The sequence below is a fragment of the Spermophilus citellus genome (assembly GCF_964194105.1).
Source record: "Spermophilus citellus genome assembly, chromosome: 4".
NCBI classification, from domain to species: domain Eukaryota; kingdom Metazoa; phylum Chordata; class Mammalia; order Rodentia; family Sciuridae; genus Spermophilus; species Spermophilus citellus.
The window spans coordinates 22,317,411-22,333,235 of NC_138185.1; the positions used below are offsets into that span (position 1 = coordinate 22,317,411).

The window sequence follows — 15,825 nt, forward strand, 5'->3', positions numbered from 1 at the left end:
TATTCAAGGATTGCAGGAAAGGCTGGAGGGGCTAGGGCATCGTGGGTATGGGGAGGAGTGGCAAGAGAGAGGTGGGAAAGGTAGGTGGCCATGGGAATTCAACTTCAACCCTAGAGCTAAAGAGCGCTCCTGAAAGTTCAGGCAATGAAGGTGAGGAAGGTGAGGCTGGGGGTTGGAAGGATTCAATTTAAAGGATTTCAAAGATCTTCTTAGCGGCAGAGGAAAATGGCCTGGAGCACAAGAGGAGGAAGGGAGGCCAGAAAAAGGGTTATGTGAAGATGTCGGTGAGAAATGGCAGCTGTCGCAGCCTTCGTGCAGCAGGGAGAAGAGTATCAGGTGGGACAGTTACTCTAATGGCAGAACCAAATGGCTTTGGATGGGAGAGATGTGGAGTTGAAGGGAAAGAGGAGTGGACACATATCTGTATGTGTGTGGTCTCACACCTGTGCATTCACATACATGCTGGAGGACCACATGCAGGCCAACATGTGTGCACACACATGTACTCATTTATCTGTGTAAAGTGAACTGTAGTTACCTTATTTATGCTCATGTGCATGTGTATGTGTGTATGCACACGTGCAAGTGCGCACATATATCCAAAGTGTGATGTCTGTGGGGAGCCAAGGAGGGGATCTCTCTGTCTCCCATGATCCCCGGCACCCAGTCTATGTATCCTGGGTAAGAAAAACTCAGGCAAGCTGCACTTGGTCAGTCCCAGGAGGAGCAAGGGGTCCCAGGGCAGGCTTACCTCCCCAGGCCGGATCTTAATATAGAAGTTACTCCTCTTGTAAGAGATCTTAAGAATCTTGGGCCAGGCAAATCGGTTGATTCTCAGCCGGTCCCGGTAAATGAGCAGACCATTGGCACAGACGCCTAACATGATGTCAATGCCCTCAGAGTCCTGCATTATAAAGATCAGGGGAAATAAAAAGTTATGAACTTTGAGAAACAAGAAATGAAAACGTTCCAAGTTGCAGGTTACACAGGGTCTGGCACACCAAAGTCCTCTGGAGGGGCCTGATGGTTCCTCAGGGGGAATGCAGTACCTTGGCATGGTGCAGATCAACTCCATACATGGAAAGCTTCTTGGCATTCTCGAGGAAGTGGATCTCTGCTTCTCCTGGGGTCATGCCCCTGAGGGAAAGAAAGTGATCACCCAGATCATCCTACACAATGAATTCTCCAGGCCAAATCCTGCTGGCTGAAGGTGGCCACCATCAGAACCCATGCTTCTAGGACACTGGGTAGCTGAGTCTCATTTGAGTCCTTCCCCTCTGTCCTCAGGGTAGGAAGGTGAGCCCATCATCCCCACTTCTGTCCAGCCATCCCCATCTCCCACAAAGCTCTAGTCCAGTCTCATTTCCTCCAAAAAAGCAGACAAGGGCTGGTCAGAGTCATATTTTTATCTCATTTGCTACTGAATTAAGCAAGAGCTATAAATCTTCTTCCTCCATGACTGTGACACTATTGCTGAAGACACTGCTCATTATAATCACCCAAGGCTCCTAAATTATTACCCACATAAGATAGGTCTCTCAGAGTTTTGTATGAGAAGCTACTTTATCTCTCCTGGAGAACAAGTACACATTCTCCTTTCTGAAAATAAAAGTTATGTAATTAATCAAGGTTCTTTCTTTGCTTTGGCTGTCGGGAAACTCAGGCTACATTTTATACTTAGTCACAGCAACTGTTTTTTGAGTACCATGTGCCGGTTACTGTTCTAGGTACTTTATGTATATTAATTCACAGAATCCTTATCACAACCCTAAAAGGTAGGTATCATGGTCATTCCCATATTACAGATGAGGAAGCAGGGAAGTTGAATAACTAGCTCAAGGGCCCACTGCTATTAAGTCACAGAGTCAGTATTTAACCCCAGACAAGGTGGCTCCAGAATTCATACTACTAACCACTTCATCACATTTTTCTCTTCTGTCCTCCAAGCCCGTTTAATTTCCCCTGTCTACCTCTGGGCCACTATGTGCTTGGGACACCTGGATGCTAGATGTCCATGTGCTTTAAGTCCAAAGAGCTATAGAGACAATCATTAGCATATTTCCAGCCCATATTGATCTGAATATCCTTCTCTGAATTATTATGGCTCTTGCAAATCCCCAAGGCACCTTGCTATCTCAGACAGGGATGACAGATGGTAGGCAGCCCCACATTCTTGTGCCCAGATGACCATGGCTCACCAGTCAGATCCTACTCAACACAACACCAAGCAGTCAGTACTAGCCAAGCATGGCGGGTTTGTGAGTCTCTGAGAGATGCACTTGCTGCTGCCCTTGACCCAGCATTCATCACACCCCAGCAGGCTCTTCTATGCATCTTCCACCCCTCCTCTCCAGATGCAGCCCACAGATGCACCCTCGTCATTCTCTCCATCCTCCATAGTAACAAGATAACATCACCATGGCCCTTCCCACAGGCAAAGCACTTCACTGTTCATAAATGCACTTTCAAATCATTTATCACATTGGGTTCCCTTAACAACCTTAAGCTTGGAGCCTGAAGTACTTCTAGCTTAAAAGGACCCTAGATCCATTTTGATCCAGGGGTTACCCCCAGGGGTTAGGATGCCCTATAGAACAAGCACTTGGAAATGGTTGTGGGGAGCATTTTGGTTGTTACAATAACTAAGTGGTGTTGTGAGCACTTAAAGCCTAGGACCCAGGGAGGCTAAACATCCTACACAATGAATTCTCCTGCCCCAAACAGCAATAGTTGAGAAACAGTGATTGGCTAATTCTGTGCATTTATAGGTGGAAAATAGGGTTTTCAGAGACTAAATAATCAGCCACAAACACATATCTGGTTAATTATCTTCTAACTCCTAGAACAAGGTGCTTTCCACAGCACAATCAACTACTCAACCTCTCAACGCACAGATAGCAACCCTAAGAGCCAACATTCAGTGTGTCTTTAATATGTGCCATGTGGCCCTCCTGACAACCCTACAGGGTGGGTTTACTAGCACCACATTGAACAGATGAGCATGCCAAAGCACAAGGAAGTAGAATGGTGTGCCAAGATCCCTTGGTTAGAAAGCAGCAGAGCCAGATGGCGAACCCAAGCAGGCTGGTTTTCGAGTCCAAACTTTTGAACTTTATGCCAAGATCCAGACATCAGGATGCTTACTTGGAGGCACACAGCAGTTATTATTATGTCCACAATAACTCTACATAGTTATTATTATCTCTAAGTGGAGGATAAACTGGTTTTCAGAGACCCTGGCAGGGAATTATCACACCCATACAGGAACTTAAGAAACTGAGGCCCCAAGAGACCACTTAAAGTCACATAGCTAGTCACTGTCATTCCTGTCGGATGGAGATGATCTGCTCCCAGACACACCTCAGGTTAGGAGCAGAGGCAGCTGGGGTCCAGAGAGCACAGCACCAGGAGTCTAGGACTTTCAGGTCTGCAAAGAGTCCTCTGGTCAAAGGCCAACAGGCCCTCTTACCTGTATGTCTTGTGCAGCTCCATGATCCTCTCCTCCAGCTCCCGGGTCTGGTTAGGAGCAAAGCGGAGCTCACTGACGTAGTTGCCCACATGTTCCTCGGCATCGTAGTCGCCCAGCTCTGCCTGCACAGCATAGGAGCCCAGCAGGGCGTGTGTGACAAAGGAGCAGGGCAGCCGGCCTGTGATGATGTCTGCCCTCAGCTGGAGGCACAGGTAGTACCTGGAGACGGGAGAGAGGATGTGGGCTTGGGCCTGCGCCTTCAGACCCCCCAGCCCGGCTGGGTCCCTGGAACCAAGCGGCTCAACACGTGGCTCTGTGGAAAAGGATACCCCTAGACACTGGAACTTCATGGGTTGATCATTTGGCTGTATCCTGTGAGATGATTCTGTGACATTTCATACCACTTTCAGCATTTTGGCGCATTTCTAAGTTTAAAGGGTCTTTTTTCTACCAAAAGAGCATTTGTAATGTCTAATTCATTTTCAAGCTCAATAGGACTACTTTGCTGGTTTTATCCTTTTAAAAATGTCCTGTGATTTTAATTATACAATTAATATAGTCTTACAAGGAAAAAATACAACTTATGAGGTGATTCTAAATTTCCTCTTAGTGCCCTTTTTCATTCCTAATCTCCTCCCCAAGGTCAACACGGTTATCCATGTTGTATTCTAGACATTTCTCCACCACAGACACACAAAAATGTATGTGGTTTTGATGGATGGGTGTTTTTAACTTGTAAATGGTATTGAATGGTATATCTGATTCTGCAGCTCACTTTGTCTCACCAATGACATGCCGTATGTGAGCGCAGTAACTCTACCTCATTCATTTTAACCTCTGCACTCTACTCCACAGCCCAGATGGACCTGCATGCCAATGCTTTCCCAAAACTTTTTATTTTGCCTCCAGCTCTAAATGATTTATCTAAAAAATAAATTGGTTTAAAGAAACATTTTCCGACCACCAAGCCATGATTTTTTTATAACTTGTAGGCACACTTGGATGATTTTACAATTTTTAGTACCATTTAAAACCATTTTGTTATTGCTTTTTTGGTTATTGTGCATTCAAAAAAATTTTTTTTAGTATATTTTCAGCCAGCAATGCCTTCCTGCCCATTTTTGCTGTTTCACCATTTTTTTTTCAACTGCCTATTTCTCTTTCAAGTGGCTTTTACTTAGTCCAATTTTTAGTACTCTGTGACATTTTAGAGTCAAACTGAAGCCTTGTCAAAAAAAAGTACATGTGGCCTCAGTGTGTGCTCTGGGCCAAGGTGTAGATCCAGGATCAGTAGCTCAAACGTCATAAGCATCAAGTATGGGCCTATGACATTTTGTTCAAAAGTCTAAAAATTCAGAAATCACTGCCAAACTCTCTGACCAATCTTTCATTTCAATCAATTTGTCATTTTGACCAGTTTATTTTGGGCCCAACTATTTTTGACTAGATCAGCTGCTCCTACCACCCCACCTCCAGGGGCCATCTGTGCTGGGCAGGGCTAACTTCCCTCTTGGTGTTCCTGGAAGCCCAATGCCCAGAGTCTGGCACAAAGAGGAGAGGTACCAGGGGACAAGACTAGAGGGGATGGGGGCTGTGCTGGCCTAAAGCTACAGAGTTCAGATCCAACTGCTGTCACCTTGGCACTGAACTAACCTCAGAGCCCAGAGTGGGGCTAATGAGGCCAAGGCCTGGGGCCTGATCTACTCCAGGAACATCTGTCTTCTCTCCCAAGGCCAGAGTCAGCATCTTGACCTTGGTCTGTTGCTTGTCAAATAGGCAGCAGGCCTTAAAAAGGCACCTGAGGGCCCAGAGGAGATGGCTTAGCAGCCTCTCCCACTTCAGAAGAACTTCAAACCCATTCTTATTTTGGGGGTGTAGGGCCTATGACATGATTGACACAGTCCCAGGATAGCCTGACATGAGGGCATCTCTTTGGCTGGGGCTTAGATAAAGATGGGGAATCTTCTTGCTCTGGTTCCTGGAGACAAGATAAGCCCATGGAAGTTCCCACTCAGAAGGATGCTGGGCTCTTCCTTTGGATATACCCTCAGGTCACCTAATCTACTGGCCCGAGGCATCAGACTGGGTATGCAACCATGTTCATCCCGGCACCCAGACTGCCCTCCCCTCCATGGTGGTCACCGGCCTCATCTGATCTCCACATGCCTGACATGTACATAGAATGACACACAGGACCAAGCCCCCACGTGGCACGGGCACTCTACTCTCTCCTTATCTCCAACACTGCAAACTGGTATCCACCAGCACATCAGCCTTCACTTGTGTGGGGTTTGTCCCACCACTTTTTAAAAGTTTGCATCTGTTGCTAACATTTCAAGCTTGCAGTTTTCACTCTCCAGTCTCTAGATTCACTACAAAATTAGGCCTAATTCCCATGGGACAACAGTGGCTAAACAGCAGCTGTTTTAAATGGAGTCTGTTCTCTAAATTCACAATGGAACATAAAGACCACTGTGAGACCGCCTTCTCTGAGGTCAAGGGTCAGCTGCCACTGGCCACTGCATTTGCCTCCCTGTTTCTCTCACACAGCCTGCTACCTTTGCCAATGGCCTGGCCCCGGCAGATAGCCACGTTTGAATCTGCTGTTGTTTACAGTTCCATGTCTCCCAGGCCAAGTGCCCTCATCCATAATCCCACAGGGCCCATACTCCTGGCCCACCCCTCACCTCGTGATGTCTTCCGTCAGCTGAGCTGGGTCAGGGGGGTAGAACTTGACTGTGAAAGCAAAATTCCAGGGGCTGCCTGAGAGGAGAAGGTGGAGAGAGATCAGAGAGACCACATCACTCCAAAGAGTGGCCCAGATGCACCAGCCTACCAGCAAGTCTTCAAAGTCTTCTCCTATCTCTAAATCTCAAGATAATCTAATCATTGTTCCCACTTGACAGATGAGGAAACTGAGGCCCAGGTTGAGCCTTGTGAGCTATCAATGGGAAGGTAGAAAGAGAACTACTGCTGTATATCAGGCGCACTGTGAATTACTTCACAAATATCACTTCACTTAACCTCGCAACAACCCTGGAAGTCCTGTGATTAGCCCCACTTTGCAGGTGAGCACATGGAGGCCCAGGCGATAATAGGTTCAATTTCATGTGCATTTATAATATTTAATCTTCATAACCACCCTGAGGTCAAGTTTCCTTTTTATAGTTCAAGATTCTGAGAGGTTAAGTCACTCTACTGGTTGGTGGCAGAGAACAAGTATCCAAATTCTGGTCATCTGATCCCAGAACCCAGGGTCCTGACCACAAGGACTCCTGGGAAAAAGCAGCCCCAAGGGATATCACTGTCTCAGGGATAACAGTAATAATAAATAATAACAATAGCTAGTACATGCTGGGTGTACTGTGTACAGGCACCGTGGTGGGTGCTGTACCTATGATAACATCACTACTTCTTGTGCTGCTGAACTATTCTCTGCCTTGGTTGCCTTACCTGGAGCCAGGATTCAAATCCAAGCCTTCTGGCCCCAGTGTCTGCCCCAACTGCCCCAGGGAAGCCAGAAGAAAAAAGTGAGCGACGAACCTGTGCTGGGCACTACGCATGCATTTGTCATTTAACTGTCTCTCCCCACCACCACATGAGACAGGAATTATTAGTCCACATGCCAAGGGGAAGCAAGGGCCCAGAGGACTTGCTGCAGGCATCCTAGGTGATGGCACTGAGGCTCGGGAGGAGCTAAACCTGATGCTGAAGCTCAGGACACAAGGGCCCATGAAGCCACCTTCAGAAAGCTGAGGGGCTGTTACAAACAACAGAAAGGAGGCCAAAGGGCAGGCATAGGATGAACGGCTGGGAGGTAGAGGAGGAGGGACAGAGACTGGGGATCCACTGGAAGAGGCACTTTCTAAGGACCAAGCGTACTCCTCAACGGTTTAAGGTGCCACAAGGAACAATTGCTACATGCCTGGGCAGCTCTGGAAGGCTATGGGCAAGCTCTGGAGGGTGCAGGGGAAGGCCGAGGACTGAAGTCAGCTGACTGCCTCTTCCCCAAGCCCTTGGTCTTCACTAAACACTGTACTCTACACTTGGCTGCCTGTACTTGTTTTAATTCCTTCAAGCATGAGAGGTAGGCCTCTGAGCAGGGCTGGGGCTGCTAAAAGACAATCTAGATCCCAGGCCTAGGACCCTGTCAGCCCCAGAGAAGCGCGTTCTGCCTGTGTGCCTGCCTCTTTGTCTTCAACTGACAGGAACCTACAGGAAGAATTCCTCAAGCCCCCTCCCTCAGAGTCAGCTGGCATCCCTGGGCCCAGCTGCCTGCTGTCATGGCAACAGGCTCTGCTACAGCTTTCCAGCCAGGGGACCAGGGAGTCCAGGAGAGAGCGCCACAGCCAGGGGGAGGGGCCCTTAATGGTGGCATCTCTGCCTCCAGGCTCTGTATCCATTTAAAGACTGAGGCCCCTTGTGGAGGCAGCCAACTCCCCCTTCTTCCATTTGAAAGTTGCCACAGCCCTCCTAACATGCCTTTCTCTCTAGGCCAGGAAGGACAAGTTGAAGGCCTGCTGTCTGCCTTCACAGGGCCTTGAACAGAGTGAAGGACAGGGTTGGGAGGCCAGAGCCCAATTGGCTCAGCCAACACCTGGCTCTGTGACGTAATGTAAGTAACCACCTCTCTGAGCCTCTGAGGAAAGGGGCATTGGTTACTGAAGTCTTCACTAGCTCTGGGCAGGAGGGTGACTGTTTCCAGGCCATCTGTTTGCCCCTGTCCTGAATAACTTTCAAGGTACCTTCTGGGACTAATGTCCTAAATGCATTTATGATTCCTCTGCTAACTTGCCTGACTCTGCACAGTCATTTCTCTTCTCTGGACCTCAGTCTCATCATCTGTGAAACAATGTCAACCTCATTCCTGCCCTGTCTTCCCCAAGACCTGCCATGCAGAGCAAAGTCAGAGGGAGCAGGTCACCCAGCCCACCCTTCTACTGCATCTCCAGCCACAGCAAGCCACTCACTCCGGATCTGCTTCTTGATTTCCTTGGAGGGATCCAGCCAGTTCTGAAAGAGAAAACAGGGTTCTTTGGAGGGAAGATGGAGGAGAGGGCCAGACGGGGTTAAGGGAGAAATGTCCTGAACTGCCAGTTGGGAAAACTTGCTAGTGGGGAACACCCTTCCCTGGCAAAAGAAGCTTTTCCTTTGGGACAGAAAGGTGAGGGGACTGAGGTCTGGATTCCCTGCCAGAGTTAGAACCCAGCGCCCCGGGGCAGCCACAGCGACCAGGTATTGCAACCACAAGGGAAGGAAGAAACACTGGCCGGGCTCCTCAGTTCATCTAAGCAACTCACATGGCCGTGCTGTGGCTCTCCAGATACCCATGTTGGGTGACTATAGTCATCAAGAAAGGACTGGGGGTGGGGTGGAGACAGAACAGAGGGTGGAGAGAGCTGGCTGATCCTTGGGGACATGCAAGTGGAAGGTGCCTAATGAAGGTCTGATGGAAGTCATGGGATATGGCCAGGACTACAGAGACCCTTGGGGAGAGGCCTACCCTCGCGGCCGGCCCCCAGCCAGGTACCTTCTGGCTGTCAGCATCGCAGAAGGTCAGGCCAAAGTAGTCCTTCTCCAGGAGGTTGAGGTGCTCGCAGACCAGGTCAAACAGCACCTGGCCCCGGCCATGCTTCTAAAGGATAAAACAGAGAGGCAGTGAGGTTAGAAAACACCTTAGGGTGGGACTGGGAGCTGCCCTTGGCTCCACCTGGACACCCAGAAAGATCTCAAGAGGCTTCCAGTGTCTGGACAGGACCTCAACACTCCTGCCACATGGCTCTGCTGAGCTGTACAGGGCACAGTGCTCAGCCCAGCCAAGCCTTCTTCCAAGTCCTGCTGGGGTTTCTCCAGATCGTGGACTTGCTTGGGGCAAGTAGAAGTGGAAGTGTGGGGAGTGACTGATTTTTCCTTCCTTACATCAATCAAGAGAAGGAGTGGAACACCAAAGTCCTAAGCTTCGGGTGGGAGAGGAAGAGAAGAATCCCCTAAAAAGTGAGAGCCATGCGAGACCAGTCTGGAGGGCCACCGCCTCCCCAGGTGGCAAGTAAGGTGGAAGAGAGGCTCAGGGGACCTAAACCAGCTCCACTGGAAGCAGCACAGTTGGACTCACCTCTCCCACTCCAAAGCAAGGAGGCCTGGGACTACTCTGAACCACAGTCGCAGCATGAGGATTTAGCACAACAAAGCCCAGAGCCAGCCTAGTAAGTCAAACCCACAGGTGTGAAGACAAGCACCTGTCAAGGGATCCAGGTCAGGAGGAACACGAGGCAGTTGCCACCCAGTTAGGGAACTCCAGAGAAAGAATGAGGTCTCTCCAGGGACCAGGCCTGGACAGGAGAATTCCTGAGCCTACAGGAGCCCATCTGAGAGAGTGAGCTGGTTGAGCCAAACACTCCAAGCACTTCTGGGGCAAGCTGAAGCAGTCCCTGGGAACCATGGGCCAGGAAAGAAAGGGAAAGAGAGAGCCCTTTATTTTGCCCAGGAGCAGGGAAGGTGTTTCACCTTGAAACCCTCCTACCAAAAAAATACACATAAAAACAAACAGAACCAAAGCTTGTGGAGAAGAGGGACCCAGGCCTACCAGAGTTCAGAAGTAAGTCAGAGGCTGGTGCTGTAGCTCAGTGACAGAGCACTTGCCTAGCACTTGTGGGGCACTGAGTTCAATCTTTAGCACCACATAAAAATAAATTTTAAAAATGAAGGTATTGGGGCTGGGGATGTGGCTCAAGCGGTAGCGCACTCGCCTCGCATGCGTGCGGCCCGGGTTCGATCCTCAGCACCACATACCAACAAAGATGTTGTGTCCACCGAGAACTAAAAAATAAATATTAAAAATTCTCTCTCTCTCTCTCTCTCTCTCTCTCTCTCTCTCTCTCTCTCTCTCTCTCTCCTCTCTCACTCTCTCTTAAAAAAAAAATGAAGGTATTGTAAAGAAAAAGAAGAAGTCACATCCCTTAAAACAAGGGCATGGGGGAGAAGGGCTCCTATAGATCTCAGTGTTGGGGCCACCATCTGAACTCTTCCTCACATGTACAGAAGGGCTGAGTGCAGGGCCCAGGCAGAAGCAAACCTCTAAGGAAGGAGGGGCTCAGAGTGAGGCAAGTCTGAGCCCTTACTGGACGGGAGACACTAAATGTAGGGCCAGAGGGTTGGCGAGGAGGCATCTGTTATGCTGCTGCTGTGAGGTAGGGACCTGTCACAGGGCCTTCCACATGGATGAGAGCATCCTTCCAAGGGGCTGTTTCCCTGGGCTTGGGTGACACATTTACCACGGATAACTAGTTTGTCCTGGAGACTAGAGATGATGCCCTGGATAGGAGTATTCACAAAGAAAGGAAGATCCCTCCTTAGCATCCCCCCGCCAAAAAAATTAAGGGGGATTCTAGTTTAAATGTAGGTATCCGCTAAGGTGAGATAGAACAGCCCAGTTTCTAAGCCCCTGTGATGCAGATCAGCCCTTAGATGGTAACATTCTTGCCAGGGTACAGCCACCTTTTCCTCATGCCAGCCCTGTGCCATGTCTAATTCTGTTTGCAATCATAATGGTCTTTCTGGGCCTTGTCACCATCTGTACAAAGAAGGGCCAGGCCAGGTCATCTCCCCGGACACTGCAGTTGGCTCAGGACTCCTCTGGTTTGGCCAGGCTAAGGACACATAGGAGCCTGCCCTGGCTCTGAGGCCAGCCAGCCAGGGACAGGACATATGGCGCTGGGTGCTCCCCTACCTCCACCTCACACTCGTACTCAGAGGCATCGAGCAGAGTGACCCGGCAGATGGTACTCTTGTACTTCTTGGCAATCTTTTGGGGTGATTTCTGGGCCTTGCTGGGCGTGGTCCTCTCTGATAGGCCATCGGCCTCGCTGTAGTCCTTCTCCTCCATGTCTAGACTCTGTAGGTCCAACCAAGAAAGAGTCTGGTCATTAAACTTGAAGCCATAGCCTTTCACACAAACAAAAAGCAATCAGGGATAGCTGGGGCTGGACAGACTCCACCATGAGAGTCACTGCCCTCTGGGATCCACAGGGTAACCAGGGGCCATGGCTTGGTGTGTGTAGGAGAACTCAAGTTTCCATGGGCAATGAGGGCTCTTCATCTGTGTCTTCCCTGGAGGCTGCTGCTAACAGGGCAGCATCTTCAGGCAGGAGTCTCCCACAAAACCAAGCCCATGGTTAGAGCTCTCCTGCCTCCCTGGAATAGTGTGCGAGTTGTGGGGCAACCACCTGGCTCCTCCTTCTCGACTGTCACAGGGTTAGCATGAGGCTGGCAGCTGTGGATGGATCACCTGGAGGCAAGGGCCAGAGCCCAACCCTGACTCCCTCAATGGCCTTGGTTCAGTCCCTGCCCTCCTTGGGCCTGTTGTAAAGTAAGGAGGTATGAATTTGGAGGCTAGATGATCCTTCAAATCACCCCAAAACTTTAAGGTGCTCCAGGGTCACATTGGGCTTGCTAAGCTAGAATGAAAAGGCTCAAAGGTGGGAAAATAAAGTTGAAAGAACAGTTTTTGGAGGTCAGGCCTAGGTTTGACTTCCGCCTCTATCACTTCATGGCAAGGTAACTTTGGGTAACTCACTTCATTCCACTCCGTCAGTTTCTCCAAGTGTAAAATGGAGAAATGAGCAGCTACCCTCTGAAGTTCAGAGAATTAAATATAAATGGGATCGCGATGCTCCCAGCATAGTGCTCAGCACATAATGGGTCACAAATAAATCTTAGTTTCCTCCTTCCTTCCTGATGAGGAAACACTGGGTCCCTAAGAACTGGAACCCCAGGACTGGCTGGGCAGGAGGAAGGCCCTCAGGCCCTCAGGTGCATACCTGTTCAGCAGGCCTAGCGTCCTGCTGGGGCGGATGCTTCTCATTGGAGTTGGCCTCTGGGTGGCCGTGGCCTGCGGGAGTCACAGGGGTGGTCACAGCAGCAGCAGCCTCAGGCTGTTGTGGGGCCTCCTCCTGAGCCTTCTTCACCTCAGAATCAGGGCCTGTCTCTGTTGTCATGGTGACCAGCACGCCTGCATTGGCATGAAGGAGAGCATGTGACAGGGGAAGGGGATGGTGATAGTGTAACAGAGGGGGCAGGAACCACATGCAGAGAGAGACAGATGGAGACAAATGGACAGAGAAGGAGGGAGGGAGGGATGGGGGAAAGGGAGGATGGAGTCATGAGAAGTGAGGAGTTAGTGGCAGCAGCTGAGGTCATAGGCCCCCCTCCCACCCTGTGCCCATAGATCCTCAAGGACTCTGATCTCTCAGCCCAGACCTAGAATCTGAGCCCTTTCTAGGGATAATGAGGGTCTCTTCAGAGAGCCCCCACTCTACCAAGGAGCACAGGGTAACTAGCCTCAGGCAGGACCCTGGCCAGGCTGTCTCCAATCACAGTACCTGGCACATGCTATTCCCTCAAAAACACTGAATGCACTGAACTCAATCAAGAGAACCCTGAGTTTCGGGCCCTTTGGGCACTGAGTCTGGACAAGCCTCTTCATGCCCCAAGCTGCAATAATTCTTGCACATACATCTCAGTCCCACCCCCAGGGATGCTGTCAGGATGGGCCCACAGGGATAACAGCAGGTAAGCACCTGTTAAAAATACACCACCCTACCCATGGCAAAGTCAGGGGAATGGGCTCTGGCCCAAGCCTGCCACAAATGTGGCAATCACTTTACCTCTCTACAAAGTGAGGGACTTAAGGTATTATTTCTGGGACAAACTATTAGTTCTTTCCCCCTCGAAGCATTAAATGAAATTCTAGAGAGAATCAAGGACCTAGTGTTCAACTATTTTGTTGAAATTAGTCAACTGGAGAGAGAGACAGAGAGAACAGCATAGTCATATTTACATATTTAAAAAACAAAAAATAACCTCAGCACCATATGTTTGTGTTTTACACAGTTAGGAAAAGATCTAAAAGGACACTCACCAGAGGTTAAAGGAAAAGTGAAAGAGATCTTGGGAATGGGGTGAGATAAGCGAGGAAGTTTGATTTTTCACTTTATATCATTTGGAGTTAACTTGTGTCTTTTTAAATGGGTGGATGGATGGATAGACGGATATTAACCTACAAGTGTTATTTTTAAGGGCAAAAGCACCCACACCTGATCCCAATTAGTGGATCCTCAAAAGGGGTGGGGGGTGGCTTGTAGCTAAAACCTGGGGAACAGAGAAATGAGCAGGAACCCTCACCACTAAATGCAGGCCCTTCCTCTAAATCCATCAGATTACTGTGTATGAGAAAGATCCAGACTAGACCCATGAGGCCCCTCTCTCCACCCCATCCACCAGGGTAGGCCTCTGATGGCCAAGTAGACACTGAATCCACTCTAGGCAATGCAGAGTCCTTGCCCCAACTTCCTTTATTTTCCTTGCAGTGCTGGGATTGAACCTAGGGCCTCATGCATACTAGGCAAGGGCTCTCCTACCCCAGCCCATTCTTTTTATTCTTTGGTTTCTCTCTCTGCATTCCTGTGGGCACTTGTGTGGCCCAAAGTAAAAGTGCTGGACAGAACATCAGGAACCCTAAGAGCCCCACTCAGCCACAGGGGCACCCCAGGGCTCTGGAGGGGTCATGGCATCCTCAGTCCACACAGAGCTGGTCACAAGTGGAAAGCTTTGTGAGCTGGAGCTTCTAGCACAAATAAGACGGTGTGTTGTTATGGATGCTACTGTTAAGAAGAAAGATTAGGAGGGCTGGGGGTGGTGGTGCACACCTGTCATCTCAGCGACTCAGGAGGCTGAAACAGGAGGATCACAAGTTTGAGGCCAGCCTGGGCAATTTAGTGAGGCCCTAAACAACTTTGTAAGACCCTGTCTCAAAATGAAAAATATAAATAAGGACTGGGGTTGTAACTCAGTGGTACATTGCTTGCCTAGCACGTGTGAGGCACTGGGTTTGATCCTCAGCACCACATAAAAAATAATAAAAGTATTATGTCCATCTACAATTTTAAAAAATTAAATATACACACACACACACACACACACACACACACACACACAAAGAAAGGGTTGGGGATGTAGCTCAATGGTAGAACACCGCGGGTTCAATTCCCAGTACCAGAAGAAGAACAAGGGGAAGAAGAAAGAGGTGGAGTAAGGGAGGGCCTTGGCCACATTGCCTCACTCCCACCCACAAAGGCTTTCCCTCCAGCCATTACACTGGGCCCTAGGGGTACATCTTCAAGCCATAGTTACATAAAAGCTCTCCATCACTCACATGACATTAAGTGCTGACTCTGGGCCAGGACACAAAGTGACAAAAACTGCTCTGGGGGAGCTCAAAGCCTAGGAAAGGTCAACCTGAGACCTGTCTGCCAGGCTCAGGATCTTTCCTAGACCTGCCCTTGATACGAGTTATCATGTTAGGTAAGACCAATAGGCAAGAACCCTCGAAATAAATGCTTACTTAATTTCACTTAAAAAAAATCCACAGATTAATGTGCCTTTTTTATGCAGTGAGAAGCAGAATCTGTGTGACTCTCATGCCAGGCAGTGCAGGGGTGCATCCACTCCTCCACTCCTGGTGGCCTCTGCCTGGAGGCCCTCAGACCCTCAGAACTTTCTCCCAGGTCTGAGTGTCCTTGGAAATAACCAGGAAAGCAATCTTAAAAAAAATAACCCCATCTTCCCTGTGTGTCTCCAGCAGAGCCTGCTGCAGACAGTGCCACCCATAAGAGGAGCTGGGTGTCTTCTGAGATAATTAAATCTATTCCTCTTCTTTTACAGGTAAGACTCAGAGAGCAAGAAACTTGAATGACAGTCACCTCCTCAGACAGGGCTCCTCTTCTTCCTCCATCCACCCTCCTCCCCATCCAGCTGCCCGACTTCCCAGTTCCTAACTCCAGGTCCATTTTCTCTCCTCTGCACCTGGCTGCCTCGAGCAAACCCCATCAGACACACCTAGAAGGAAAAAGCACTCAGGCCCAATTGAACACCAAGATGTGCAGGCTGAACCCACGGCCAGGGGCAGGGGATAGATGATCCCTCATCCTCTCAGCAAGTGGAAGAAAAAAGGATACAGAAAATCCTGGACAACGTTTGAATGACGAAGCACAGGACATGACAGTTTATACAGATGAGTCCTAATTTAATTAAAATACACACACAGATCCAGATGGTCCCCAATTTACGATGGTTCGACTTACATGTTTTTTTTTTTAAGATTTATCTATTTTTAAGTTTTTTAAGTGGACACAATATCTTTATTTTACATTTATGTGGTGCTGAGAATCGAACCCAGTGCCTCGTGCATGCTAGGTGAGCACTCTACCACTGAGACACAACCCCAGCCCCAACTTACATGTTTTTGAAGTTATGACAATGTGAAAACATACCCAGACAACCATTTTGCTTCTTACTTTCAG

At 49.1% G+C, this 15,825-nt stretch overlaps 1 protein-coding gene across 14 annotated transcripts in view; it reads right to left on the minus strand.

Annotated features, from left to right (window-relative positions):
• EPB41L1 (erythrocyte membrane protein band 4.1 like 1) overlaps positions 1 to 15,825 on the minus strand; it is a 123,261-nt gene that overhangs the window by 38,847 nt on the left and 68,589 nt on the right. For 7 of the 14 annotated variants that reach the window (XM_081289625.1, XM_081289621.1, XM_081289620.1 and 4 more), the window contains 8 exons: positions 12,286 to 12,476; positions 11,196 to 11,360; positions 8,973 to 9,104; positions 8,440 to 8,482; positions 6,157 to 6,232; positions 3,470 to 3,688; positions 1,050 to 1,137; positions 752 to 904 (listed from right to left, as the gene is read on the minus strand). In XM_081289625.1, coding sequence (XP_081145751.1) covers positions 752 to 904; positions 1,050 to 1,137; positions 3,470 to 3,688; positions 6,157 to 6,232; positions 8,440 to 8,482; positions 8,973 to 9,104; positions 11,196 to 11,360; positions 12,286 to 12,462 — 1,053 coding nt within the window. In that variant the 5' untranslated portion in view covers positions 12,463 to 12,476. The remainder of the gene's footprint in view (positions 1 to 751; positions 905 to 1,049; positions 1,138 to 3,469; positions 3,689 to 6,156; positions 6,233 to 8,439; positions 8,483 to 8,972; positions 9,105 to 11,195; positions 11,361 to 12,285; positions 12,477 to 15,825) is intronic. The other 7 variants (XM_081289624.1, XM_081289623.1, XM_081289632.1 and 4 more) reach the window with 1 other exon arrangement.